This window comes from Meriones unguiculatus, chromosome 21 (genome assembly GCF_030254825.1).
Source record: "Meriones unguiculatus strain TT.TT164.6M chromosome 21, Bangor_MerUng_6.1, whole genome shotgun sequence".
Lineage (NCBI taxonomy): Eukaryota > Metazoa > Chordata > Mammalia > Rodentia > Muridae > Meriones > Meriones unguiculatus.
This window is the reverse complement of record NC_083368.1, coordinates 42,634,503-42,661,980: the sequence shown is the minus strand read 5'-3', so window position 1 is coordinate 42,661,980 and position 27,478 is coordinate 42,634,503. Positions and strand designations below refer to the sequence as shown.

General features: G+C 37.9%; 1 protein-coding gene across 1 annotated transcript; it reads left to right on the top strand.

Annotated features, from left to right (window-relative positions):
• The first annotated feature begins 215 nt into the window (after positions 1-215).
• Tmem168 (transmembrane protein 168) lies at positions 216-26,428 on the top strand. The gene is made up of 5 exons (XM_021662450.2): positions 216-501; positions 4,683-5,934; positions 12,839-12,981; positions 14,851-15,125; positions 24,408-26,428. Exons 2-5 carry the CDS (start codon positions 4,807-4,809, stop codon positions 24,953-24,955), a joined length of 2,094 nt encoding a protein of 697 aa, XP_021518125.1. The 5' UTR covers positions 216-501; positions 4,683-4,806; the 3' UTR covers positions 24,956-26,428.
• The last annotated feature ends 1,050 nt before the right edge of the window (positions 26,429-27,478 follow it).

The window sequence follows — 27,478 nt, the reverse complement described above, 5'->3', positions numbered from 1 at the left end:
TCTTTACAACTCGCTTGTAATTATTCCACCTTAGCTGGCCCAATTTCCGTCCACCCCTAAGCTGTGACCTCGCTGCTTTCGGAGCCTAATCCTCGGCGGTCTTTCGAGGTTCCCTGCTTTTGCAGCTAATCCCGGGTGGGAGTTAAACAGGACCGAGGGTGGAGCTGCAGCACAGCTCACACCTGCCTTCTTAAAGCTCCCCGCCGGGCTTAAAGGGCTGCTGGGAGGCCGGGCCACGGAAGGAGGAAAGCGCGCGGCGCGGCTTGACCCTCGCGGCGATCCGTAGCGCCCAGTCTCGGCGGCGGAAACATGGCGGCCGTGTCGGTAAAAGAGAAAGTTTGTACCGAGGCCCGGCGGTGCTAAGTGCTGGCCGTCTCGAGCTCTCGCCCCCACGGCTCACCACCTCCAGGTTCTGACGAGGAGGCTCGGGAGACCCATGCCCTTTTGCTTTGCGAGCTTCGCCACGTACGGAGCGAGGGTCGGTGGCGACTGCCGAGTCAGGTAAGGGGCTGGGGCAGAGCCGCCGAGGGCCTGGCCGGGCCGGCCAGGCCCCGCCCCTTCGGCCTCCGGGGGGGCAGCGACGCCAGCCGGGGACCCCTGGTGTCCGCGGTCACCTCCACCAGGGCTCGCAAAGGGTCACGTCCCGGAGCTCAGGGGTGGCGAACAGCCAGGGTCCCGGCCCCACCTCTCCATCCCTCGCCAGAACGAGGCCTAATGGGAGACAAGTTATTATTGCTGCATAAAAAGGGAGGAATTTTCGAGTTTGAGTTGCCGTTCTTGTGGTTAAGGGGCGGCCCGAAAGAAAGATTTATTAGCGGGGATTCAGAAAAGACTGTAATTCTCCAACTCTGAGTTCTCAGTGTTGTTCTTCCACGTTTTGATACTTCCCCCTAGATGGAACAGAAATAGATTTCCCCTGACAGGTTATGAAAGAGATACATTTTTCGTTTTGCAAGAAATGTGGTGAATTAAGTGAAAGCCAGGGTAAAGCCAAAAGCAAGTAAGCCCCAAATTACTGGGAACTCACTTAACTACTGCTACTAGCTGTGGGCCTATTAAAAAGTTTTTATTTAATTATTTTATTTTAATTATAAAATATATTTGTGTATTTTATATTTGCATTACCAAATTAGTTCTGTATTATTATTATTTTTTAATAAACTGAATGCTGTTTTGGTTGCAGACTTGGCTAGATACTATGCATGCATGTAGAAGATCTCACCAGAGACCTTGTGGCCTAGTGAGGGATGCAGACATTAAACAAATGGTGAAGAAAGGAGTAGTTTTATTTTTCTGTTTCAGTGGGAGTGTCAGGATCATCTGATGAGTGAGAGGTGATTCTTCTAAGAACAAACTCTAAGAACCTATAGAGTTTGACAGATAAAGGGCAGATTGGACTAGGAGGAGGAAAAGGCATGTGTCCAGAGAGGGCATGGTATTTATGTAGTTCATAATGGAAATGCCAGTGTTCTTGGAATAAAGAGTGAGAGGAAGAGCAGTACAAGGGCAGTAATTCCTATGCAGTGTACAGGAATTTATCCAATGGTAAAGGCACTTCGAAGAGTGTAGACTAATGCTGTGTGGGGTGGAAAGCCATTAGAGAATTTTGCATAGCAGAGTAACATGGTAACATTTGATCTTAAAAGCACTTTTAATAAGAATGACAGGAGTAGAAGAAAATAAAAAGACATTCAAGAATGAGATCATGGTGACCAAAATTTAGGTGGTGTTTTCGGGGATAAGAAGGTGAGGGAATGTGAAAGAGAAGCTTAGAAAAAAGAAATATCAAGAACTGGTGAGGATTAAATAGTGAGTGAGTAAGTGTGGCAGAAGGTTAAAGTAGTACACAGGATTGATGGTTCGGGAGTACTACTGTGGCCAAACCAAGTCCTCCCAAATACTAAGCATGTTTCCTGAGTCAGATCTCCAGCCTGAGATTTTTTTTAGACTCAAACAGTGATTTGCTGATTGACCCCCTTGTGCTCTGTTTTTGTTTACCTTAGGAGCTTTCCAGCAAATCATTAGGGAAGGCAGCTATTTTTAAAATTTGTTTTCATTTCTGGTTCAGGCTACCATCCCCCCCAACACACACACACACACACACACACACACACACACTTCAGGCTATTTTTAAAACAAAGTCAGAGTGGGTAAAGACTTAAGACCGGTAAGAATGTGGCTGCATAATATTCCACGATACAGATGTATGGTCTTTTATTTAGTTATATAATAAAGACACAGAAGTAAATTAAGATTGTTCTAAGGTTGGGCATTAGGTGTCCAAAGGATGGGTTGGGATTCAGTGTCCAAAGGATGGGTTGCAAGTGAAGAACTTTGAAGACAATCTACTGAGTTGGGAGGAAAATATGGATTCTTATACTTCAGGAAGCAAGGGCAGGGAAGGTTTCAGAAGGCGGTACTCAACATCGTGAATGCTCTTAAAGAAAACGTGCAGGATCCTGCAAGCGTTCCATCATATTCAGGAACCTGTAGTTCGGTTCAGAAGTTAGCAGAGGATTTCTCTGAGGGACTCACACTGTTCAGTGTTTTGAGGTGAATATATGAGAATTTAAGCAAACATTAGCCGTCAAGAGGGAAGAAAATTGAATGTGGTAGGAGAGATGGGGAGAACAAAGATTGGTTTGTTTCTTTATCCTTTTGTTTGGTAGTTTTTAAAAAGCTGACCTACAAATGCTGGAGTAGTGATGAATAGAGCGTAAGTGGGAGTTTGGAGAGGAGAATGGCATTCTGGAACAGGAAAGCTTTATACAGGCAAGGGGACTCTTTTTGACTGCCATTCAGAGATGCAGATAGAGGTGGATTTGTGCGATTGGAAACTTAAGTAAGTTCCTTTTTGTTGACTCAGTAGGAAAGTCATTGGTACAAATGCAGTAAGAGGTGGGTGTCGAGAGTTTTGAGAAATAAAGAGTGGTTTGACTGGACAGAGTAGGGAGAGTGCTGACCAGGAAACACAGGTATCCCCTGAATGTGGAGGGGTGCCTTTTAGCGTAGCGTGTGAGTTGTTTCTCCCTCTAGCAATGCTTCTGAGCCTATGTTATACTGTCAGTATTTTGAGGCTCTTTCCCTTTCCTCCTGGGCAGTATATCACATAGGAGTAATATTTTATAAAACTCTTTGTAGTCTAGATTTTACCAACTTCTTATACTTACGTAAAAAATCCACTATAAACAAACAAACCCCAGACATTTGCTTTAGCTCTCCACGGTAAGAAATGCTTGCATAAAAACATAGTAGAGGAAAGTTAGTTTGAATATACAATGAATAGATTTAGAAATGAAAATATGCTTTGACCTAAGAAAGTAGAAATAATAATAACTCCTCAAATATGCTAATGATCCTAAGATTGTTCTAGAAACATTCTTCTCTAGCCAAACACTAGTTAGGGATTAATTCTCCGTTATCTCATGTTTTGTCAAGTGTGTCTTTTAGTGTTCCTCCATTAGGAGAGTTTAAGTAAACTGAGAACCTGTTTGTTGCTGTGGTTCAAGCCTAATACCTTGTGCATTTTAGGGAAGCACTTCAGCACTGATACCCAGCCCCAGACCACAAAGTATTTATTTGTTTTCTGAATATATGAGTCTTTGAGTATTGTATAGCCATAAGCTATTGCAATAGACCAGTTCTTACAGTACATGGAAACGATGAAAGAACTACCTAGTGGATGGATCAGTAATCCTTTTTATCTGTGTGTGTGTGCACGTGACATGACATGCTTGTAGAGGTCAGAGGACAAATTATAAGAGTTGGTTCTCTCCTTCTACCATATGAGTCTCAGGGTTTGGACTTGTATAGTCCTGTTTCACAGTTGAGCTATCTCATTGATCCCACTACATATATAGTGGGATTATATGTTATCGTATATACATTATGGTATTTTAGGTGAAACCTATGGGATCACTTAAGGTTGAAATACTTATTTAGGTCCTAGCAAATAATTGCTGTAGTGACTTTTGAAAAGGTAGACTTGGAGTTCTTCTTTACTTTGCCAAGGCCTGGTAAGTATTCCAGTTTGGGGTTTTTGAGTAAGAAGTTCAGCAATTGGTCTACTAAATAGATAGTATTTATATTTGAAAAGTAAGCTATGGTCCAACTAGTTTATTTTGGTAGGAGTGAAAGTACAAGAATTACGGCTCAACTTTAAATACTGAGTAACCTTAATAGTGTTAAATTTTACTTCTAGTTATGTTTATTAGCTAAACAATGTAAAGGCTGAAAATTTATAGCATTTAAAAACTGTCTTGTAAAAAAGATGTAGGGGATTAGGGCATTAACAGTGGCTACCATCTTTATGTACTAGAAGTAATAATGAAGGCCTTCGTTCTGCTTAAAAGTTGAGTGGTATTTCATTGTGTCAAAGCCAAGTGCTTGTGATCTGAGCCAAACTGAATATTCAGATGGGAATAGATTAGGCATGTTTAGCATTAACACTGAAAGACTCCACTGATACTTTGCGATGCAATTTTATCAATATGAATAGAAATTGTGAACATTTTTCTTTGTGTAACCTGCAGAATTTGTAAGCCCGAAAACAAGATATATGCAGTTAGTCTTTGAACTGGATTTCAGAAGAACTTCTATTTTTCTCTTACTTATTTAGTATAAAGAAGATGGCACAATATATTATATAAAATTAACTGTGAAATATTTTTTCTTCTCTTTAGATCACTATAAAGAAAACTGAGAAAATGTTGGAATAGGAGTTACCATCACCTACCTTGGCTTTGTTGAATGACATAAAGAAGTTCATTTTTGTAACGTGTGGGATCACCTGCGTTGCCAGATTACATGTGTAAATCACTGCGTTACTGCGTTAGTCACTGTCTCTATCTGGCAATGACGAGGCTGGAAGAAGTCAATAGAGAAGTGAACATGCATTCCTCAGTGCGCTACCTTGGCTACTTAGCCAGAATCAACTTACTGGTGGCTATATGTTTAGGGCTTTATGTAAGATGGGAAAAAACAGCAAATTCTTTAATTTTGGTGATTTTTATTCTCGGCCTCTTTGTCCTCGGGATCGCCAGCATACTCTACTATTACTTTTCAATGGAAGCAGCAAGTTTAAGTCTCTCCAATCTCTGGTTTGGATTCCTGCTCGGCCTTCTATGTTTCCTTGATAATTCATCCTTTAAAACTGATGTGAAAGAAGAATCAACCAAGTACCTGCTTCTGACATCTATAGTATTAAGGATATTGTGTGCTTTGGTGGAGAGGATTTCTGGTTATGTCCGACATCGGCCCACTTTGCTAACCACAGTAGAGTTTCTGGAACTTGTTGGGTTTGCCATCGCCAGCACAACTATGTTGGTGGAGAAGTCTCTAAGTGTTATTTTGCTTGTCATAGCTTTGGCCATGCTCATTATAGACCTGAGAATGAAGTCCTTTCTAGCCATTCCAAACCTAATCATCTTTTCAGTATTGTTATTTTTCTCTTCATTGGAAACTCCCCAAAATCCAGTTGCTTTTGCATGTTTTTTTATTTGCCTGATAACCGATCCTTTCCTTGACATTTATTTTAGTGGACTTTCAGTCACTGAAAGGTGGAAACCTTTTCTGTACCGTGGAAGAATTTGCAGGAGACTTTCAGTGGTTTTCACTGGAATGATTGAGCTTACGTTCTTCATTCTTTCAGCGTTTAAACTTAGAGACACTCATCTCTGGTATTTCGTGATACCAGGGTTTTCCATTTTTGGAATTTTCTGGATGATTTGCCATATTATTTTTCTTTTAACTCTTTGGGGATTTCATACCAAATTAAACGACTGCCATAAAGTATATATCAACCACAGGGCAGATAACAATAGCCTTGATAGAATCATGGCATCCAAAGGGATGCGTCATTTCTGTTTAATTTCAGAGCAGTTAGTTTTTTTTAGTCTTCTTGCAACAGCAATTCTGGGAGCAGTCTCCTGGCAGGTAAGATCATGGTTTTTGTTTGTTTATTTTCTTATGTTAATGCCAATGATACTGGATAAGATCCTAGCATTAGGAGGTAAACTTAGAATTTGTGGAGATTACACTGAAAGATATACTTAGATTATACCTTAAAGACATAGCTAAGATTATCCTTACAGATGTTTGAGAGTCTAAACCCATACCCACCTTCTGTGGCTTATGTATAGCACATTTATAGTGTAGCCTTTTTCTTGAGATTTTATTTGAAAAGAAATTAGATGTGTAATACTATCTAAATTAATTCAGCTTCTAAATTAAAGATTAGAGAGTCTGAATTATAGATGTGAGAAAAATGGCTTTCATTGTATATTTCCTGCCCAGAACGTTTTTTTAAAAATATGCTATGGACATTCAAACTGTGCAGTTAAAAGTTTGTGTTTATAGTAATTTTTAAATTGTTTGTGTATGATTTATGCATGTCTATTATTGTGTAGATTTATATGTGTGTGTGTGTGTGTGTTTATGTGCGTGCGTATGAAGGCCAGAGGTTGGCAAGTACTTGTCTTTCTCAGTCGCTTTCTGTAGTTTGCTTGTTCTTTTCCTTTTATGTTTTCCTTTCTTCCTTTCTTGTTTTTTAACTTGAGGAAGAGTCTCTCACCAACGTGACTGTCCTAGCTGGCCCACAGTCTGCAGGTATTCTCCTGTCTGTTGCATCTCCATAGAATTGGGAAATAGACCTATGCCACCACACGTAGCTTTTTACATGACTTCTGGGCTTCCAAACCAGAATCTCATGTTTCATATCAAACGCTTGGCTGACTAAGCCATCTCTTCAGCATCATGTCGACATTACTCAAGAACCTAGGCTTCCTTTCTTCTGAGTATTAACTGACTATGTAGTGTTGACATTCAGCTGGAGGTGCTGAATGCTGAAGATCTCGGAATGGCTTTGCCATTAAAAACAGTTAGTTGTCTTGGTAATGAGAGGAAGAGGCTGGCAGGAAAAGTCTGATCATAACTGTTTGTAGTATGGCAACCTGTGTCATTTGAGCGCCTCAGGCTGGAAGGTGGGCATAGAGAGCAACTGCACTTGGTGCAGTTCTTTGCTTTGTACCAATTTGTTCTGCAGCATGAGATTTAGAGTGAGTGTATGAAGACTTGCCTAGGCATGGTGCTCCTAGGCAGTGTAGGTTGCCTGGAGGAGCCTGTGTGGGAGTCAAGCAAGTGGTGAGAACATCTTTGCTACCTCAGGGCAGCCTCCTCATTTTACTTACAAGCCTGAGCTAGGGACTCAGAGAATTAGATGTCAGGACTCTAGCAAGAACTTCCCCCCTTCCTCTCCTTTCTGGGTTGGCCACTTCCCCAGTCTTAGCTGCTTTCTCTTTGCCAAGTCAGCCTCATTTATGTAGGGTGCCTTTCCAGGTCACAATATTCTGTTAACCAAATACTTGGTTGGTCACTAGATTTTTCTGTTTTGCATACATCAGTGGTCTTCTAGTAAAGGGTATGGACTGATGGCAGTTCACAAAAGCTTTCTAAGGACTCTCCCAGCAGAGACAGTATTAGACTCCATCTCCAGCTTGTAACCGTCAATGGTAGTGTTCTTAAAGTTGACCTTCAAGTACTGTCCCATTTGGCTTTTAGTTTATAGGTCCCTAATGAAACTCTGTGTCAGTTCAATAACTTACTTTTTTTTTTTTTGCCCCCTTTTCAGTTGGATTATTTGTCTTATGTTTTAAGACAATTCCCAAATTTGTGAATTTGGGGATTTTATTTTTATCAGATAAAAATATTTTATCAGAAAAAAGATACAGAAATGTTCCTTTTACTCTGGCTTTTCTTTAAGTTTGTTACTGATATTTTTTTTGAAGAAACACTTTTAACTTTATAAAATGGAGTTTATCAGTTCCCACTTTTATGGATTGTGAATTTAGTGTTTTATACAAGCATCTGTTCAACACTAGGATATCAGTTTTTTTCCTGCAGTATTTCTTCCAGAAGCTTTTCCACTTTAGCCTTTACATTTAAATCTATGATCCATTTTAGTTTCTTTTTATAGTATAAGGACCTTAATTTTGTTTAGTATACAAGTATCTAATTGCTTCAGCACCTTTACTTGAAAGGACTAGAGACCAACATTCACCCAACTGAATTGCCTTTGCTTGTGTCTACCATGATTAAATGTGTGAGATTTCACACCTGAGATATTTTTTAATATTGATCAATATGTCTGTGTCTTGTATGGTGTTATACTGTCTTTCAAGGCATTTTCTAATTTCCTTTGTAATTTCTTTGACTTGTGGGTTATTTATATTTTTATTGTGTGAAATCCTAATATTTGTGGATTTTCCAACAGCAGTCTTTGTGTTGTTGATGATTTTTGACTTATCTTTATGCATGGGGGACAAAATTTGTATGATTTTAGTCTTTTAGTGAGGATTTGTTATGATCTGAAAAAGATTGCAGTGCTATTGGACAGAGTATAAATATCAGCCAGGTCAGGTTGGGTAGAGATGTTGTTCTTGTATCAGTATCCTTGATGTTCTGTCTAATTCTGTCAATATTGAAAGATATTAAAATGTGTTTTCTCATTTAAGAAATCGTGTGTGTGTGTGTGTGTGTGTGTGTGTGTGTAAGCGCCACAGAGGTCAGAGGTGTGCCAGGTTGCCTGGAGCTGGTATGTGTACCACCTGATGCAGGTGCTGTGAACTGAACTCTGATACTCTGATTCTCTGCAAGGGCAGTGAGCACTCTTTACTGCTGACCCATCTTGGCCCCTCAGTCTTTTGTTTGTTTTTGGACTTACATATTCAAGACCTGTTCCTAAATGTAGGAATAGGTTTTAGAACTCGTTAGCGCTTGGTTTTTATCATGATACGTGGCATAGTTTAGTTGTATCGGTGAAAACTATTACCTGCCTCAAAAGTGTAAAATATTAACTATAGAAAAAGCTTGCCAAGCCTTGCTCTTGACATCTGTGCATTTGAGTCACGTGAAATTTGTTAAAGTTCTGAAGTCTATAATTCAGTGATTTGGGAAAGAAGCTAAGCCTATGCTTAGCTTAAAAAAAAAAAAAAAAAAAGAAAGAAAGATTATGCTTTGCTAAAAGCCTAAAGGGATAGATAGCGTGGCAGTCCTGGTCAGCCATCCACCTGTTAGGTGATTTATTGGCCCAAACTGACGTAAGACACCTGGGTGTATTTACCCTCCCCAGCTGGCTGCTCCTTGATATCTGTTGAGTGTTATATTGGCATTGGGCCTCACAGGAAACTCGACTCTTAAACTTAATTTTTACTTAATTGATTATAGAAAAATTTCAAAACCTCTACTCTGCTCAGTGTCCTGTGAACTGTAAATAAGTATGAAAGTGCGTCATTTCTACACTCATCTGTCTATGAAACCTCTGTCTCTAAACCGCATTAATGCGACTACCCTCCTCCCCAGCTCACACACTCTTTAGCCTCTATGTATGATCTGTCTTTGGACTTTTGCTGAAGATCAAATGTAACATTCATATGAAACCAACTTAGGAAAGCACCCACTGGGCCCACACACGTTCCAGTGATTTCAAATGATTTAGAATCAGAAAATTATACAGTGAAAGGGAAACAATTGAGGTCTTGTTGGAGTAAAACTATTTTGGAAAGAATGACGTTGCTAATCCAAATACATTTTCAGCTATCCCGAATTATTTAAATTAGATTTTAGCAGATTTTTAAATTGGAACTATTTTTACTTAACATTTCTAAATATTGTTGCCAGCGCTCTCTCCCTCTCTCCTCTCTCTTTCTCTCTCTCTTGCACACACACATATGACATGACATGGCATTTCTGTAAGAATAATATTGAAATGTTAAGCTTTTCTTATGTCTCATTAATTTATGATTTCTACTGGAAAGCTTTTCCACTGCTTGGGTGGTAACAGACCTAATACAACAAAGAAAAACAAGAAGTTAAAGAAACTTTTAAGTAGATCAGTTTGTCAGCTTTGGTCAGGATACATGAAAATAGAGATGGCATAACTATCTCATCAGTTACTTTTCTTTTATGAAGTATTTTTATCTTATAGCTAAGAAATCATCACGAAACTCATTTAAGTAGGTTTGCTTTTTGTTAGGTTTTCAACTGTAATCGTGTCAGAATGAGTTTCATTCCAGGTTACTTTCCTTAAAGAGTTGGAAGGTCACATTAGCTTCTGTTGTGGTTCATAATCTCATTCTGACTTTAAAATGCACCAGTACAGCTGCATTTTCCCAAAGTTTGTTTTATGTTCACTGCCTGCCGTTTGCTTCTGTCTTTTAAACTTTTCCCTTAAATAAGTTTATTAGAAAGGCACAGTATCTTAGCATAGATAGTGTTGCATTTATGGTAATTGATAATTCACAGAAGGCTAAAAGGGAGACTGCATCCCACTTAGAAACATACCCCATGGCACCTTCTATATTTAGACATGCTCTCTGAAATCTTTCACTTGAGCTCTCACATGTCTTTCCTTGTTAAGCATTGCCATTTGAAGATTCCATGGGGATTTGATACAGCTTTTTGTAGAAGCCCTTTTCACCCAAACTAGAAAAGCCATAAAACAGTTAATTTCACTTTAGGATAGAGGGACAATTCCTGGGTATGGTAGAGTGTTAGTATAAGCTTCACATCCAAAGAAGAGCTGAAATCTGTTAATGAAATATGACTTCACTCCTAGCAAGGTGGGAGAGCCAGCCTGTCCTTCACTTGACATGGGGAACAGGAAGCTTTCCAACATGCTGCTGAATTAGAAGTGCATAGTATTCAGATTTTTTGTTTTATTTCATTTGTTTGCCCAGTTTAGAACCATTTAGTATAGGTTATAAAGGGAACATTAGTTTGAAGCTAAAATTTTATCACTTTTTCCGTAACTATAAAATAGGATGTTCCCTGTGTTGTGTGTTGCTGTGACAGAAACACAGAGTAGGTAATTTATAAAGAAATGACATTGATTTTTCACAGTGAGAAAATTGGGAAGCCCATTTTTAATAGAGGAAGTTGAGGACATAGAAGTTGATAGATTGATAGGTAGGCAGGTGGGTGGGTGGGGATAGATGGATGGATTGATGGATGGATTGATGGGAATTGTTAAGAAGCATTCACAGCTTTGAGTGAATCCTTATATAATGATAATTAATTCATTTGTGAAGAGCATTTGTAAGTTTTATGCCCTTATGACTTCCAATTAGACCCCATGTTCTAAGATTGTTGTATTGAGAATTAAGTTTACAGAGCATGCTTTGGGGGAACATAGTGAAACCACTTAGAAGAGTAGATCTTCTAACCCCCGTCCCCTGAAAGCAACGGTCCAGAATAGTGTTTTGTTTTGTTTTTCATGGAGGATGAGTGGGGTACAGTTCCTAACAGGTAACTTCTGAGCATTCTAGTGTATGCTATCACAAATTTAGGTTGTTTGTCAGTCACTCCATCAGGCCTTTTGCAGTCAGCAAACAGAAAATGTGGGGCTGTTGCTTTGCATTAAACTATGCAGTAGGTAGGAAGCACAGGTGGTACATATGTGAACCACTAACAGTCGTTTATTGTTGGCTATGTGCAGTACATAATTATATGACTGACAGTGCGGGCTTATCCACATCTGGCAGAGCAATGCAACAGTGCTACTAGACAGTAGGAAATTTTCAGTCTATGGGACCCTGAATGGATAACTTGTTTTCGTACACAAAACTGGTGCATATGGTCCATAGCCGACCGAAATATTTTTGCTAACTGTCTTTTCCTCTTCACCTGCTTTTCCATCCTTTAAATGAGGGCCATGTGTGCTGGTGCATGCTGTTAATCAAACTCAGGAGGCAGAGGCAGGAGAATCTCTCTGAGTTCAAGGCTAGCCTTTCTAAATGACAAATTACGATCTAGCTAAAACTACATCTTGAGACCCTGTTTCAAAAATACAAAAAACAAACCCACCAATCAACAAGACTACTAAATTCTATTCTATTCTATTCCATTCAGACCTACCACTTCTACATTGTTCTCTGTGTGCTAACCTCCATTCTGTGTATGTATAAATGTATGTACTGTGAATGCATACATGTATTGAATCCTTACAATTGTTTGAGGTAGCTATCATTACTGTTCTCCTTTGTAGGTCAGAAATGTTTTTGCGAGATTAGAAAGCTTGGCCTTTGTAGCTGGTTTGAATCTAGGAAGCCTCCACTCACAGCCTTTATAGTTGATCATTGTAATTTCATATGCTTATGGAGTTGACAAGACCATATAATTACATAATCTAACCTCTTTTGTTTGTTTTAAGGAAGCATTAGTAAGTAGATTTGCCTGAGTTTATTTCTGTACTTGTGTTTTCACTCTTATAAAGGTTGTGGCTTTAAGATTTTTGTGGTTTGGTCTCTTTTGAGAGTACTCAGTCACAGAATCGATTTCTCATGCTTCTGTTAGAACTTTGACAGGTGTCCACCAAGATTTCCTAAGTAATAATTAGACATTTAGATAAAAACGTAGTTCTTCAGATTTATATTCTTTTCCTTTAATAACTTCTGAGTTTTGTTGGGGGCTGGAGAGGTATGGTTTAGCTATTAAAAATGGTTACTATGCTACCATGAAAACCAGACTTCTGATTACCAGCATCCACATAACAAATTCAGTGTTCCACATTTTTGTTTTCAGTTTGGATGGAAGGTTCTTCAACAAAATTTAAAAAAAATATGTGCTGTGTTTTGCTACAGCTTCCAGAAAACTTAGAAATCTGTTTAAGGTTCATTGCTCCAATTCATCCGTGTCTACAAATGTGTGCTTTTACTTATGATTGTTTTTAGATTAGCAGTTGTTTTTTTCAATTCTTGAACATAGAAGTAAAAACTGTGAGTCAATACACATGTATCTAAATATCCACAAACCATATAAACTTGTTGTTTGTTATTTCTTTTAGCCCACAAATGGAATCTTCTTGAGCATGTTTCTTATTGTTTTGCCACTGGAGTCCATGGCTCATGGGCTCTTCCACGAACTTGGTAACTGTTTAGGAGGAACCTCTGTTGGATATGCTATTGTGATCCCTACCAACTTCTGCAGGTAGTGTGCTTTGTTGGACCTGAGAGAAGCTACTTGATTGTTAGCGTCTCTTAAAATGATTATTATAGCTTATTTTTCACAACTTTATTTCCAACTTATAGTGTCCTTGCACTTCATCCTTGTGTAAAACTTAACTCTTAAGTGATATTGTAATTTTCAGGATTAAATATAAATATTTTGATAAATAAGTTTAGCTTATATTTTAGCTAAGCCTCAGAAAATCTGGATGACCTTTTGAAGGAAAAGGCCCATCCTTAAAGGAAGTATCATGAACGTTCCTGTGAAACGATGCAATAATGCAATGTCTGCTGGACCTAAGAACCTGCAATTCCAGTCCTCTGTTCTGTAACCAATTGTAATCTCTCTGAATCTCAGGGTCCTTATCTAAGATAATTATGGTACTATCACCCTTCTTGGAAATAGCATTCTGAAAAAAGGGCATTCTGAAAAGCTTATAAGATTTAGGATGTAGAAATAATCTACACTATGAAAAATTCTGCACAAACATGAAAGATTAGCAATGAAGTTTATTAAAAATTAATTTTATTGTAGTTTCATTGCATATAATTTTTTAGGGGGAATTTGAAACTACAAACATTACAACTTTTAAACCTTTTAATAGCTAACTATACTATAGAAAGAATAGTTTCTGCCATAAATGAGTTATAGTTCATTTGGTTTTGGGAGGATATTTTGAAATAATTGTTTTTTAAATTTGGTTCCCAATATTTGAAAGGAACCCCCAAGTAAATTTGTAATAGTTCTGTTTTGAAGGTTTGGTAGAAGTGGAAATTCTCATGAGAAATGAAGAAGATTAGGAAGGGTCTTATAAAATTGGACATGCTAATTCAGCCGGCAGGAATTTGTGGAAATAGTAATATGCACAATTAATTTTGCCCCATTATAATTTTAGTTCATATGACTGATAATTTTTTGGTTACCATTAAATGTCAGAAATATGTGGAATTTTTTATTTTAATAAAACTGAAGCATTACTGGGATGGGATTGATAGGACATGAAGTAAAATTTAGCTTTTCAAAATTTCTGATAGAAATTTTGCTGTGGAGAGGAGAACAGCGATGCTTTTCTCCCTCTGCACTAAAAGCTCTTGATTTCTATATGTTTCCCAGGGAACCATTTGCTCCAGGGCCAGGTCGAAGTCTTCAGTTAGTTTTAAATATGTGGACCTAAGTGTTAATAACTATTTTAAAGTTACCCTGTTGATATTTAATGTCTTTTGTTTTAGACTATATCTTAAGTTAGTAAAGTTTGAGCACCTTACAAAGATCCTGTTTTTACAGTTTTACACACTCTTGCTTCCCATGTTTTATGTGTGAATTTAGTTTTTTTCAGGAAGACAATGTCCTTTCCTTTATTCTTGAAATATTCAATACAATCTTGCATTCAGTAAGGGAATAAGAATAGGAGGCAAAGAATAGTGCTTTGAATTTCATGAAATATTGTTCCAGCTACTAATGAGAAGAAATACAAGTTTTATAAACCCTGTTTTGATTTTTCTAAACTTAATTGTTAACATGAAAGGAGCTATGGAAGAGAAACCTGCCATTTAGTTAGCATAGTTGATTATGGTTCTTGGAAAATCATTTTAGATGACAGATGAGAATGTAATATAGATCCCTTTTTAAGATTTATTAATATATTTTATATATGTGGGTACTTTGTCAGCATGTACATCTGTACATCAGAAGATAGCATCGGACAGTTGTGAGATGCCATGTGGGTGTTGGGAATTGAACTTAGGACCTTCAGAAGAGGAGTGCTCTTAACACTGAGCCATCTCTCTAGCCCCAAAATAATACCTTATAAAAACCAGAATACTTTTTTTTTCTTTCTTTCTCTTTTTGCAGTCCTGATGGTCAGCCAACACTGCTTCCACCAGAACATGTACAGGAGTTAAATTTGAGATCTACTGCCATGCTCAATGCCATCCAAAGATTTTTTGCATATCATATGATTGAGACCTATGGATGTGACTATTCCACAAGTGGACTGTCTTTTGATACCCTGCATTCCAAACTGAAAGCTTTCCTTGAACTTCGGACGGTGGACGGACCTAGACACGATACCTATGTGTTGTATTACAGTGGGCACACCCATGGCTCAGGAGAGTGGGCTCTAGCAGGTAAGTTCACCTTTGTCAGCTGTGAAATACATGTATCCACATAGAGACAGTAAAGTTCTCAGCTCCCTGCTTAGTAAATGACCAAAGTTATATGATTACCTTTAATTTCAAGAATACCTATTTTATTTTAGTAAGCTGTAACAAGCATTTACGACTATTTCCTTTATAGTATTTAGAGAGGAAAACGTGTTTGATTTGAGACTTACAATCAGTCTGCCTTTAAAAGTGTTTTCAGGAAGTGGGAAACAGTAAGATCTGGAGAGGACAGGAACTCTACAAGGAGAGCAACAGAACCAAAAAGTTTGAGCACAGGGGTCTTCCCTGAGACTGATACTCCAACCAAGGACCATGCATGGAGATAACCTAAGACCCCTGCACAGATGTAGCCCATGGCAGTTCAGTATCCAAGTGGGTTCCATAGTAATAGGAACAGGGACTGCCTCTGACATTAACTGATTGGCCTGCTCTTTGATCACCTCTCCCTGAGTGGGGAGCAGCCTTACTAGGCCACAGAAGAAGACAAAGCAGCCACTCCTGATGAGAACCTAATTGACTAGGATCAGAAGGAAGGAAAAGAAGACCTCCCTTATCAGTGGACTTGGGGAGGAGCATGTGTGCAGAGGGGGGAGGAAGGGAGGGATTGTGACAGGAGGAGGAAGGGAACCACAGGGGGGATACAAAGTGAATAAAGTGTAGTTAATAAAGAAAAAAAAAGATACATCTTAGTGTTAAAGGCAGTCACAAAAAATAAGAGTGATAAACTATATGAATGATTTTTCAGACAGTTGGAAAGTACTATGCAGGCTACTCGGTGAAAAAGAGAACACCGGGCTTACACTTTTGTAAACTTTACAACCTATAATAAAAACACATCAGGTATAATAAAAAAAAAAGTGTTTTCAGAATCATTCCACATAGTCGTATCCCTCAGACGCTGATGAACTGTTGACTAGTTCTTCTTAGTCTCTAAATGTTGTAAGTACAGATTTCAGCCGTGCTGCAGCAGTGCAGTATTAAAATCTCACCCAGACTTTAGGCGTGAGGCCACGTGCTGGAACAGGTCAGAGCCCTCTCTGCTCCTCTGCTGCAGCAGCACTGTTTCAGGTACATTTTCCACGTCCATTAACTGAGAGAGGACAGGGGATGAGTGCTGTTTCATTGGACGCTATAAAATTCTTCAGGATTATTTTATATTTTTTGATGCATTTATATTTTTTAGAGAGGAAAAGAGTTTGGTTTACCTGTGTACAGAAAAAGAAAACACTTTTTTTTTTCCCCAAGAGAAGTTTCAGAAACATGAGATTTACTCTATTACAAAATTTGCCCATCTTCCTGAGTATAATAAAGATTTCATTAATTATAGGCTTTGTTCTGTAGCTTATTACATGCCCAGAATCTAAGAGAATATGGAACATGGTAGGGGAACCATATTCTTTAAGTAATGCCTAGCTAGGAAAATTCATGGAATATATCATGAAAAATTAAGATAATTTTCTTTTCAATTGAAAATAGTTCATTTAGATTTAGTTATATCCAGCCTAGTTTTAAATTGAGATCAAAACAATAATAGTCATAAAGTATAAGTGTTGTGATGATTGATCTTCTTTGCCAACTGTTTTGGTTTAGTAGTAAACAGGAGACTGTTAAAGCATACCTCTGGTTGTGCATTTCCAGAGAGAAGTATCCCTAGGCTTGGGGAGAACTTTCCTGAATGCAGGTGCTGCAGTTCAATGGTCTGGAGGGCTGAGTGAAGTGAAAAGGGGGGAAAAGGAAACCAGCCAGCCCTGGTACACTTTTCTGTTCTTCTCTGCTGCCATGTATGAGCCCGCTCAGCACTGTTGTGCCCATCTACATGCCCACTGAACCCTCCAAACCATGGGCCAGTAAACCCTGACTTCTAGTTGTTTCTGTCAGAGGCCCTGTTACTTACATGAAAGTCATCATCCCCTCACTCTGGTTGGAGAAACTATGCCAGGCAGAGATAGAGCTGCAGTGTGAGGACTCCAAAAGGAAACAAGTTCAAAAAGCAGATGGGGTTAAGCCAGCTTGAGCCCACATGATTTCATGCCTGACTTGTAACAGAGTTTTATCATAAATAAAATCAGCTTTTTATAAAATGTATTATTTTGTAACCCAATATTAAATAATGCAATGGTTGTTCTAGGAGTAAAGGCAAACATTGGACACATTTAAAAAATTTTTTATTATTATCATTTATTACAATTTATTCAATTTGTATCCTGTCTGTGTCCCCCTCCCTCATCTCCTCCCAATCCCACCCTTCCTCCCTCTTCTCCCCCTATGCCTCTCCCCTAGTCCACTGATAGGTCCTCCTCCCCTTCTCTCTGACCCTAGCCTATGAGGTCTCATCAGGACTGGTTGCATTGTCTTTATCAATTGCCTGGCAGGGGAAGGTGATCAGAAAGCCTGTCACTCACTGAGTTGTTGCCAGAGAAAGCTCCTGCTTCCCTTATTAGAGAACCCACTTGGAGACTGAGTCTATGAGCTACATCTGAGCAGGGGTTTTAGGTACTCTCCATGCATTGTCCTTGATTGGCGTATGAACCCTGCAGGGCTCAGGTTTTTTGGCTCTGTTGGTCTCCTTTTGGAGCTCCTGTCCCTTCCAGGTCTTTCTATTTCCCCCTTCCTTCATTCCCTGCACTCTGCTCAAAGTTTGGCTATGAGTCTCAGCCTCTGCTTTGATACCTCGATCACAGAGTCTTTCAGAGGCTGTCTGTGGTAGGCTCCTGTCCTGTTCCCTGTCTTCTCCAACTTCTGCTGTCACACATTTTAAGTATCAGCTACTATGCTTAGTACTTGGTAAACAACATTAGGCTTGGCTTCACTGAGAAGTCTTCTGATCACCACTGTTGCCTTACAGATTTCAAAGGACAAAATGAAAGCTGAAGGCAATATGTAACTCACTGTGATCAATCCCAGTCCTGCCCAGCAACTGTTTCCCCGTACTGTTTCATGTTACCAACATTGGCAGTCACCATGATTCTAAAGAAGTGGCATGCTCGGATTAAGAGAATTTGTTCACATGGACCACCCGTTTTAAACAAGAGTAGGATATACAGAAGGAACTCAATACAAACTCCTTGAATGCAGTTTACAAATTAATTTCCTTTACATATAGCTTTTGAATGACAGTCCAGAAAGGAGCCATCATGACTACTTTAAATTTAGGAAAAGAATGGTATATTCTAACTCAGAGCACCATAGAAAAACTCTAGTCTATTAAAAACTCTTTACAGAATAAAAATTCAGACGAAAGGAGGGAACTGATTTTTGTAAATGAAATATTTATAATAAATATTGAAAACAAATTTTATTGGATATTCACATATCCCTATATTTTTAAATATTGTATTGTAAGACAGTCAGTGTTAGGAAATGGGATCTTTCTGTGTTGTTCAGGTCTTGAACCTGTGAACTCAGGTGATCCTCCTGACTTTGCCTCCTGAGGTGAGCTGCCACTAGAGGTGTGCCTCTTTACATTCCACTAGCTAAGAAAATAATTTTTGGTATAAGCTTTTTTGTGTGTACTTCCGTTAAGGATTTATACTTAATATAAATGTTTTTCAGAAAGGTTACATTTTCCTCTTAAAGATTTTAATCTTTATTTCAACTCCTTCTTTAAAAAGAAATCCTACATATTCAGCTTACTAATACTTATATTACCTTTCATTTTATGGAAGAAAAAAAGATACCATAGTAGATAGCATCTACATTTGTTATTGTTGAGTTTTATGAAGAGTTAGGAACAATTTATGAAAAATTAATTTAGAAGTAAAATTATAATTTTGATAACTCTCTGGGTGTAACATTCTAAAGTAATCTCTTTATAGTCTTTGAAATATACTACCAATAAATTAGCTCTTATGCAGTTCCTTTGATATCCAGAAAATTTTGTGGTTATGCAGCTGTTCTAGAGTTTATTATGTGAAGTAGGAAAGTCAATTTCAGTGGACAAAGTGGTGGGTATCATAGAGCATACATAGTATGACACTGTCTTGCCTTATCTTGTAATTCAGAGATGCATACTGTCATGGGGTGTGGCCTGTGGCACCTGCCTTATTTGCAGATAGTCAGGTTGACCCAGGGCCATAAAGGCTCTTCAGATGTTGCTACCTGGCCTGCTTGACATAAGCCTTCTAACACTCATTTGGCCTTGAAATCAAATAGAACACCCCTGCTCTGTGTAAAGTGTTCTAATTTGTTCCAAGTCAAGTGACCAAGAACTTTAAACTCTAATAATTTATTAATAACTATCTCTGGCAGCCTTGAAGTATGACCATTAGCACTACATTTTACTTGGGTTAACAAATTAACAAGTCCAAAACAGAATTTCTTTGGGAACAAGAATCTCAACGTGTCACTGTTCCTTTATACTTTAACATACACTACTTAGAATGTGTAGTCTTTTTAGATTCATGGAGTTTTAATATTAAACCTGATAATTTTGCCTCCTTGCTTGAGGGTAAAAATCAATTAGGATAATTATCAGAGAGATAGAAAGAAATAAAAGAAGAATAAGATACTTTATCAAGCAGTTTTCCGTGGTGGATACATAGCACCTTTAAAAAGCTGTCTCAATTACTTGAAACGCATTGAATGGCTGTTACTGAGATAAATGTTAAGCGCTTTGTATCTGGGCCCGAAGCCAAGTAAAGCACAGAACCTACAAGAAAGTAGAACACTACAAAACAGGGTAGAGAAGTAAGTCACAAGGCTTCACTGCTGCTCTGAGCGCCTTGTTGATGTTAAAAAAGAATCGGGATAGAAGATGCTGAAGAGTGTTAAGAGTTGTGAGTGTCACGCTAGGCTCTGTGCAGGGTGGACTTTGTGTCATTGCTGTAGTCTATGTAGTCTGATGTCTAGATAGTTTTATAGATCTGGAAATTATGAAGAGTTAACGTTTTGGACATTTTTGAAAAAGCAGAAGAACACTAGTAGTGCATGGAAACCATTTACTGAAGTATCGCCTCTAATACACTGTGCATGGGCGTTAGAGCAATGATCGTGTAGGGTATATGCGCCGACCTTCTCATAACAAGCTGAATAAATTAGTGGATAAATGAGTGAATAGCCTGGCTTCTGAGATAACTAGAAGTCAATTAGGCTGCTGTAAAGTATAAATGACATCTCTCACAAGGACAAGTTTTATGGCCTAGAAGCATGACTCAAAGTTTTAGGGGAAAAGGGTCTGGGATAAGTAAAACTTCTTCTATTACCAGCAGAGTTGCAAATTAGAAAAAAAAAAATAAGAAAAAAAATACTCTTAGTAGTTTCATAGTTTAGCAAAGAGGGTGTTTCTGTATTCTGAAATTAGTTTGTTGGATTTTTGCTAGTAATTCTAGCATATGAAAGCTCTTTCTAATTGTGAAAGTATGAGTTGCTCTGTAGAGGGCCCCTGCAGGCCTTATAGCAGTCAGGGAAAAGATCTGTGAAAAGACAAGAATGAAATTGGGTTCTGTGCTAGGCCAGAACTTCTATAGTCTCGCCCTTGTAGACACTTCTAGAGTCATATTTATGCATAGCACAGGTCGGGAAAGAGGTTTTCAGATAACAACTCAGCCCCAGGAGTACAGCAAAGCTCAAGTCATGTTACTGTGAAGCTACAAAGTGCGTATGGTTTGTCCATACCATGGGTTCTGTTGACTTAGAAACAATGTTTCAAAGAAGGGTTGGGGAGCGTGGCTGAGTACACACAATGCCAGGGCCTGAGAGAACTAGAAGTCACGAGGCTGCTGTAAGTACAAGTGACATCTCTCACAGGGATGACTTTTACGGCCTAGAAGCACAGGCCAAGGTTGTAGTGGGATAAGTAAAACGTCAATTTTAGACGGTGCTGGTAGAGCTTGCCTCATCAGACGGCAGAGGTTCACCGGTTGTGAACCCATCCATTCCCAGTGTTCCAGGAGGAGGATGGGTTAAAGATCTTTTCCTTTGAAGGATGCCTGTGAGGGTACCTTTCCTCGCTTCTCCAGTGCTTATATGTGTGTACAAGCATTTTTTGCCCTCTAGAGTTACTTCATCTAAAAATTTTGTAAAGGAGAAAAAGGTGTTTTTCTATTGGGAAAGGCCATAGGTTTCCAAATACCCATTAGTATCTACTGCTGTAATTTCTATACATAAACTTCAATGTTATGCCCTGTCCTCATAATATAAACATTTCCTCATAATATTGTTTAAGTTTTATTATAAAATTCTCTTGATTATTCTATAGTTTCTGTTCCCCTGTGTTAGATTTTGTATTACTTCAAACATCAGTGGTAAGGAATGTTTGTAAACTTGCCTCTACTGTTCTTTTCTTGAGATAATTCCTAGAATTAAAATGATTGTGTCCTTCTGTCACTGGCACAGAGCCAAGGTGATGAGGCGAGGACAGTTGCCTCAGGCACAAAACTGAAGGGGGAAGTATACATTTCCTTCATATTCTATACTTACAAAGACTGAAAGATTCATAGAACTGACAAAAACAGCTTAGTAGCAGGATACAAACCAACATACAAAAATGTCAGTAGTGAGCTCAGTCAGGAAAGTATTATCATTCACAGTAGACTAAAAAGGAAAAAACAAAACAAAACAAAAGTGTAGGAATAATTCTACCCAAGGTTGACAAAGACCACAATAGTGAAAATTATAACAACTAAGAAAGCAATTGAAGAAAATAGTAGAAGATGGAAAATTCTCCCATGTTCATAGATTGAGAGATTATTGTTCAATAGGCATACTGCAAAAGCAGTCTATAGATTAATGCAATTCCCATTAAAATACTCACAAAAGTCTTTATGAATAAGAAAAAAATCTAAATCCTGAAATTTGTGAGGACTCAGTGAAACCACCAAACTCTAGACCATTTTGTGGGTCTATTGAGGAATTTAAACTGCTAGGGCTATTGGCGGATGCCAAGAGAACAACAAATGGCAGAAAGAACCTTGACAGTTTTATGGGGAGCAGGTAGCAGTGGGATGGTGCATGTGGGTCAGAACAGTCAGGGAGTTTGAGTGGCTTGAACTGGCATGAGGGCCCCAACAGCCTCGGAGCCAGCGTGGGGACTTTGGTCTGTTAAGGGCTTGTTTGAGTTAGTCAGGAATTAGATGCCCTGACTGGAGGTAGTTGGCTGGGGGTGGGGGTGGGGTGGAGCAAAGGATAAGGGAAATAATGACTTTTCCTGACAAACAGAAACCCCTCTTACAGGTGTCCAGTAATGCTGAGTTTTGTTTGTCTGCTAGCAATTGTTCTGTTTACTGGGTCAGAGTCCAGCCTGAGATAAGCCCAGACTGTCATCCAGGACATTCATTGTCTGCAGCACTGCCATCCTTGGGGCCTGTTTTGGACCTAACAAAATTCATATGAAAACACAAATACTTTGAGTATTCGAGCAGAATGAGCAAAAAGTGAAATGCCTCTAGTTGTAGTTTAGGCGCTGGCAGTATAATATCCATCTGCTCTGTGTGTGTAGTAGTACTTCCTTCCAGTGATTGAGAAGACCAGCACAAGGCACTTAGCAGAACTTACTTGTTCTGTTTTTTTCTTTTTTTTTTTTTTTTTTTATCAGTTACATTTTATTAACTGTATCCCAGCCGTGTCCCGATCCCTCATTCCCTCCCTCCCGGTGTCTCTATTTCCTACCCCTCTCCTTTCTTCCCTCCCCATCCTCCCTTCCTTTGTTTTCTTTCTTTGGTTGTTTTTTTTTTTTTCTCTTTTTTTTTCTTTCCATTTATCCACTCCTTTCTCTTAGTGGAATATTCTGGATGCCTCTGTACTTTTTGTTCAGGGGACTACAGAATCCAGAAGTTATGTTGAATCTTGGAATTATTAAGCTGTGCTGTCAATTTTTTGGGAAAGTTGCTTCCATTTAGTAGGTGCCTACTTATGAAGGTAAAGAAAAACAGTTTGTTTTTTTCAGTGAAGTACAACAGACTATATCTATAGAGGGCCAGTTTACTATGTCGAGTTGGCATTGTTTAGAAATTAACAGCTACATTAGTTAGTTTAAATTTAACTTTTTTTTCCCAGTTTGTACAAGGGTTGTATCGTATATTAAATATTCAAGGTTTTTTCTGTGTCGGTGAGATCATAGAAACTAATGAAGTTTTTTGTAAATACTGAAAAACTTAATTCATTCATAAAAATAAATAACAATGTTTTAATATTGTATAGAAAGAAAGAAAGAAAGAAAGAAAGAAAGAAAGAAAGAAAGAAAGAAAGAAAGAAAAAACAGTGAGCCACATAGAAATGTGTTTACTTCAGAGCTTTGGACCTGGAGTTTTTCTGTGTTCCTTGCAGACTTTCAGGCATAGCTCTGATTTAAATGTGAATATACCCATAAACTCTTCTCCAGGCTTAGGAAAAGTGGTAAGGATTTCTGAGGAATGACCCCTGCCCTCACTCACTAGGAGCTAGCTTATGAAGACAAAGAAGGGTTGATTTCTTGGTGTAGAATAGGGTTTACTAAACTATTTTTTTTATAGAGCCAGTTATTTTAAGACTTCTATATATTGCTCAGTAGCTATTACAGAAACCAGAAATAAAACTGAAAAGGTGTGGTTCTGTTCTGTTAAAATGTTATTTGTGGAAATAATTATGGAAATTGAATTTTCTATACATTTAACATTTCATAAAGCCTTTTGATTTTTTTTTCCTGTGTAAAAAATATATTATCAAGTCGTGGGTCATAAATGCCAGGTGACACTTGCATTTGGGATTATGAGCCACCATTTGCTACCCAAGTTTAGAATGTTTGCTAGACATTTACCTACAGTCTCCAAGTTGCAGAGGTTCAGCTTAATGACTTTACAGTGGTGCAAAAGCTAGATGCAGCCCCTGCAAAGCATATTTTAGGCTTACTTTAATGTAAACCAGCACTGTGATAATGTTGGGATGCTGGGGAGTCTCCACCAGCTTCAGACTAGCCAGCCAGAGTCACAGTGGTACACAGCTAATGCTTGAATGTACTGTCATTGGGCTTTGGTGTTTGCATTTAGTACGTGAAGTATATTGAATACAATTTTAACTTACAGTGTTTTCAATTTAGAATAATTTATATCTATTTGAAATCCTTTTGTAAACCAAGGAATATATGTATATAAATCAATTTTCTTCAGTTATCATGCTGTACTTTTATATAACTTATAGTGCCAACAGTATGTTTTTGTAGGTATCTTCTGAAAAGATACTTTTTAAAAAGTTATTTTTTTGTTAAGTATTCTAAAAGTTTAAAGAAACAAACTTCAAAAATCACCAGTGCTCTGAATTGTTTCTTGTCCACAGGTGGAGACATACTTCGCCTTGATACGCTTTTAGAATGGTGGAGGGAAAAGAATGGTTCCTTCTGCTCCCGGCTTATCATCATATTAGACAGCGAGAATTCAACCCCATGGGTGAAAGAAGTGAGAAAGATTAATGACCAGTATATTGCAGTTCAGGGAGCTGAGCTGGCAAAGACGGTAGATATCGAAGAAGCTGATCCTCCACAGCTGGGTGACTTCACGAAAGACTGGGTAGAGTACAACTGCAACTCCACCAACAACATCTGCTGGACTGAGAAGGGACGCACAGTGAAAGCCGTATACGGTGTGTCCAAGCGCTGGAGTGACTACACTTTGCACCTGCCAACAGGAAGTGATGTGGCCAAGCACTGGATGTTACACTTCCCTCGTATTACATACCCATTAGTGCATTTGGCCAACTGGCTATGTGGTCTGAACCTTTTTTGGATCTGCAAAACTTGCTTTAGATGCTTGAAAAGATTAAAAATGAGTTGGTTTCTTCCTACAGTGCTGGACACAGGACAAGGCTTTAAACTTGTCAAATCTTAATTTGGACACCAAGGAAGGATATTATTGAGAGTTCATGTTACCATTCATCAATAACTTGCCATTTTTTGTATACTGTATTTTTATTTGTGGAAAGTATCTTGCTACTGTTGTAGCTGCTCTCACTTTGTCTTTTCTTAAGTAATTATGGGATATGTAAGATATTGGGAATATGCATGATTTTTATACAAAAGTATACAGAGGGTCATAAAATGCAGAATGTAGCTGTATAAGATCTTAAAAATAACAGTGCACTTTCAAGTATGTTTCCATTTGTCTCTAATGAAAAGAAAACACTTGTTTATCCTCTGCAGTGGCCAATGAAGAATTTTTAATGCCTTATTTTCTAGGCATACATTAGAGAATGTAGACCAGACAAATGTGTTTTAAGAAAACTACCAATTTACTTAATAGAAGATTCTTTCATCTGTGAATCACAAGTTTGACCCCAAGACTGTTTGCAGAAGTATAAACTTGTAGAGCAGGAAGAGACCTGTGCTCATAATGACTGTAAAATGCCCTTTCCACCACACCCAAATGTCTTGGCTATGACCTTTACCAGTACAGTAGTGAAGCTCCAACTGCCTTGGAGATGAAAAGGTTGTTAATGTAAGTAACAATAAGAGCTCAGATGTTACAAAGTGTTCTTTCATGGTTAGTGAGGGACTTTGAAAGTACTGGTAATTTTAAGAATCTTTCTCAGGGTAACTTTATGTTTTCTTAATGAGTAATATTTCCAGCTGTAAATGCCTTTCAAGTAAATTGCCATTCTTTTCAAAAAGCACTCTTATAAAATAAATTTTGCAGTTTCTCAAGTCATTCTCTTTAAGTATTTCTGTGGAGTTAGTGCTCTGCCATGGAAGATTATTTTTCAGATCCTGTTGTAATAACTTTTCTGCTGAAGGTCAAAGGATGGGGAACAGATCATTTTTTTTTTTTTTTTGTTTTTGTTGTATACCTGTATTGTATTATGTAAAAAAGTATTCATGTTGGTAATTTTGGGTAAGTATAATGGTGTGGTTGTAATTTTAAAACTTTAATTCAGTGTTTTGTTGGAGTAAAGTAGGCACTGATCAGGATATCTCCTTAAGAGGTAATTCACTTCTTATTCCCTTCCAATAATTCTTACATTCTAAATTTTCATCTTTGAAAGAGGGAGGTATAATTAAATTGGAGATTAGTGTTTGTGAAAGTGGTGACTTCTTACCATTGAAGCCATTTTTTCCATCCCCAGAGAGAAGAGGTAACACACTTACCATTTTCTACTGATGACTTGAAAATTGAAGTTTTATTTAGGAAGAAGTCAGGGAACTTGTATACCACTATCTATGCAGCATTGCTACAGCCTATTTCTATGTTTTGAATATTGTATTCCTAATACTTTGAATAAAAATTTTGTTAAAAATTAATTTTTCATTTAATGTGAATTAAAAGTTCCTGAATACTTTGTATATTAAAAGTGGAAGTTACACAAAATGCTTATGGTTTAGAGTTTATATTTGGTGGCAGGTTGATTTGGAAATATTTCCTTATCCCAGAATACAGAATACAATATTGGAAGTTAGTGACATCCTACACAGGATATATATATATATTTTAAGGGGGTCTTGTTTTATAGCTTGAACTACAGATACTAAACTTCACTGAACAACAAATGATTCATTTATATGATTCTGTGAAATTTCAGAGGGGGGCCATTTCAGATCAATTGTGTACAATTTCTAGGCTCCTTCAAGTTCTTGCAGTGATTTTCCGATTTATACAACTAAATATTGCTAAGGAAAAGAGTGCTGAGATGCTAATTCACTGTGCACATCTATATACATCGATAGCTATTCTCTCCTACCTAAGTGGAAAGACATTGAGCTTTCCAGCTTAAATCCTTCAGTTCCTTTCTTTTTTTCTATATGAAACAACTTTATAAGTGACCATGGATATTGTTTATTCTGTCTCTAAGAATTTATCTGATTTAATTACATCTTCCCAAACACTTTTAATAACTTTATATATATATATATATAAATATATATATATTATGTTAGTAAATGATGAAACTAAGGCAGTGTACTCATACAAAACAAAAGAAGTTGCATCTAATAAACTGCTCTGAAGCCAATTTGAGACCTAAATCGTGCTCCAGACTCAGCTTTGGTTCAAAACACTTAACTACTACTTTGTAATCAAATGTGTATCTTTAGTGTCTCTACTTTCATTTTCTTCTCACTATGATATGAGCATTCTTGAGACTTCAATAGTGAACTCCGTAGCACTCCATTGTAGTCATTATAAATGTATGTAAATACAGTGTGTACACACACATGTTGTCTCAATATAGAATCTCATGTTTTCTTCAACCTTTTGACTTTCACTATGTAATATACCCTGAGTCCCACACATAGCACCCCGCTGACAATACTAGTAACTCACAATTATCTCCCTATTGTCAAGTGAGTGGACATTTCTCTTGATCTCCATACTATTCATGAACTGCTTTTTCCTCTTATGCTTGGTTTCTATTATACTATT

What these genes read in the sequence shown, in the direction of transcription:
- Tmem168 (XM_021662450.2), top strand. Translation starts at nt 4,807, where the DNA reads ATGTGTAAATCACTGCGTTACTGCGTTAGTCACTGTCTCTATCTGGCA. An exon ending in TGGGAGCAGTCTCCTGGCAG is followed by an intron (nt 5,935 to 12,838) that starts GTAAGATCATGG and finishes TATTTCTTTTAG; the next exon opens with CCCACAAATGGAATCTTCTT. An exon ending in ATCCCTACCAACTTCTGCAG is followed by an intron (nt 12,982 to 14,850) that starts GTAGTGTGCTTT and finishes CTCTTTTTGCAG; the next exon opens with TCCTGATGGTCAGCCAACAC.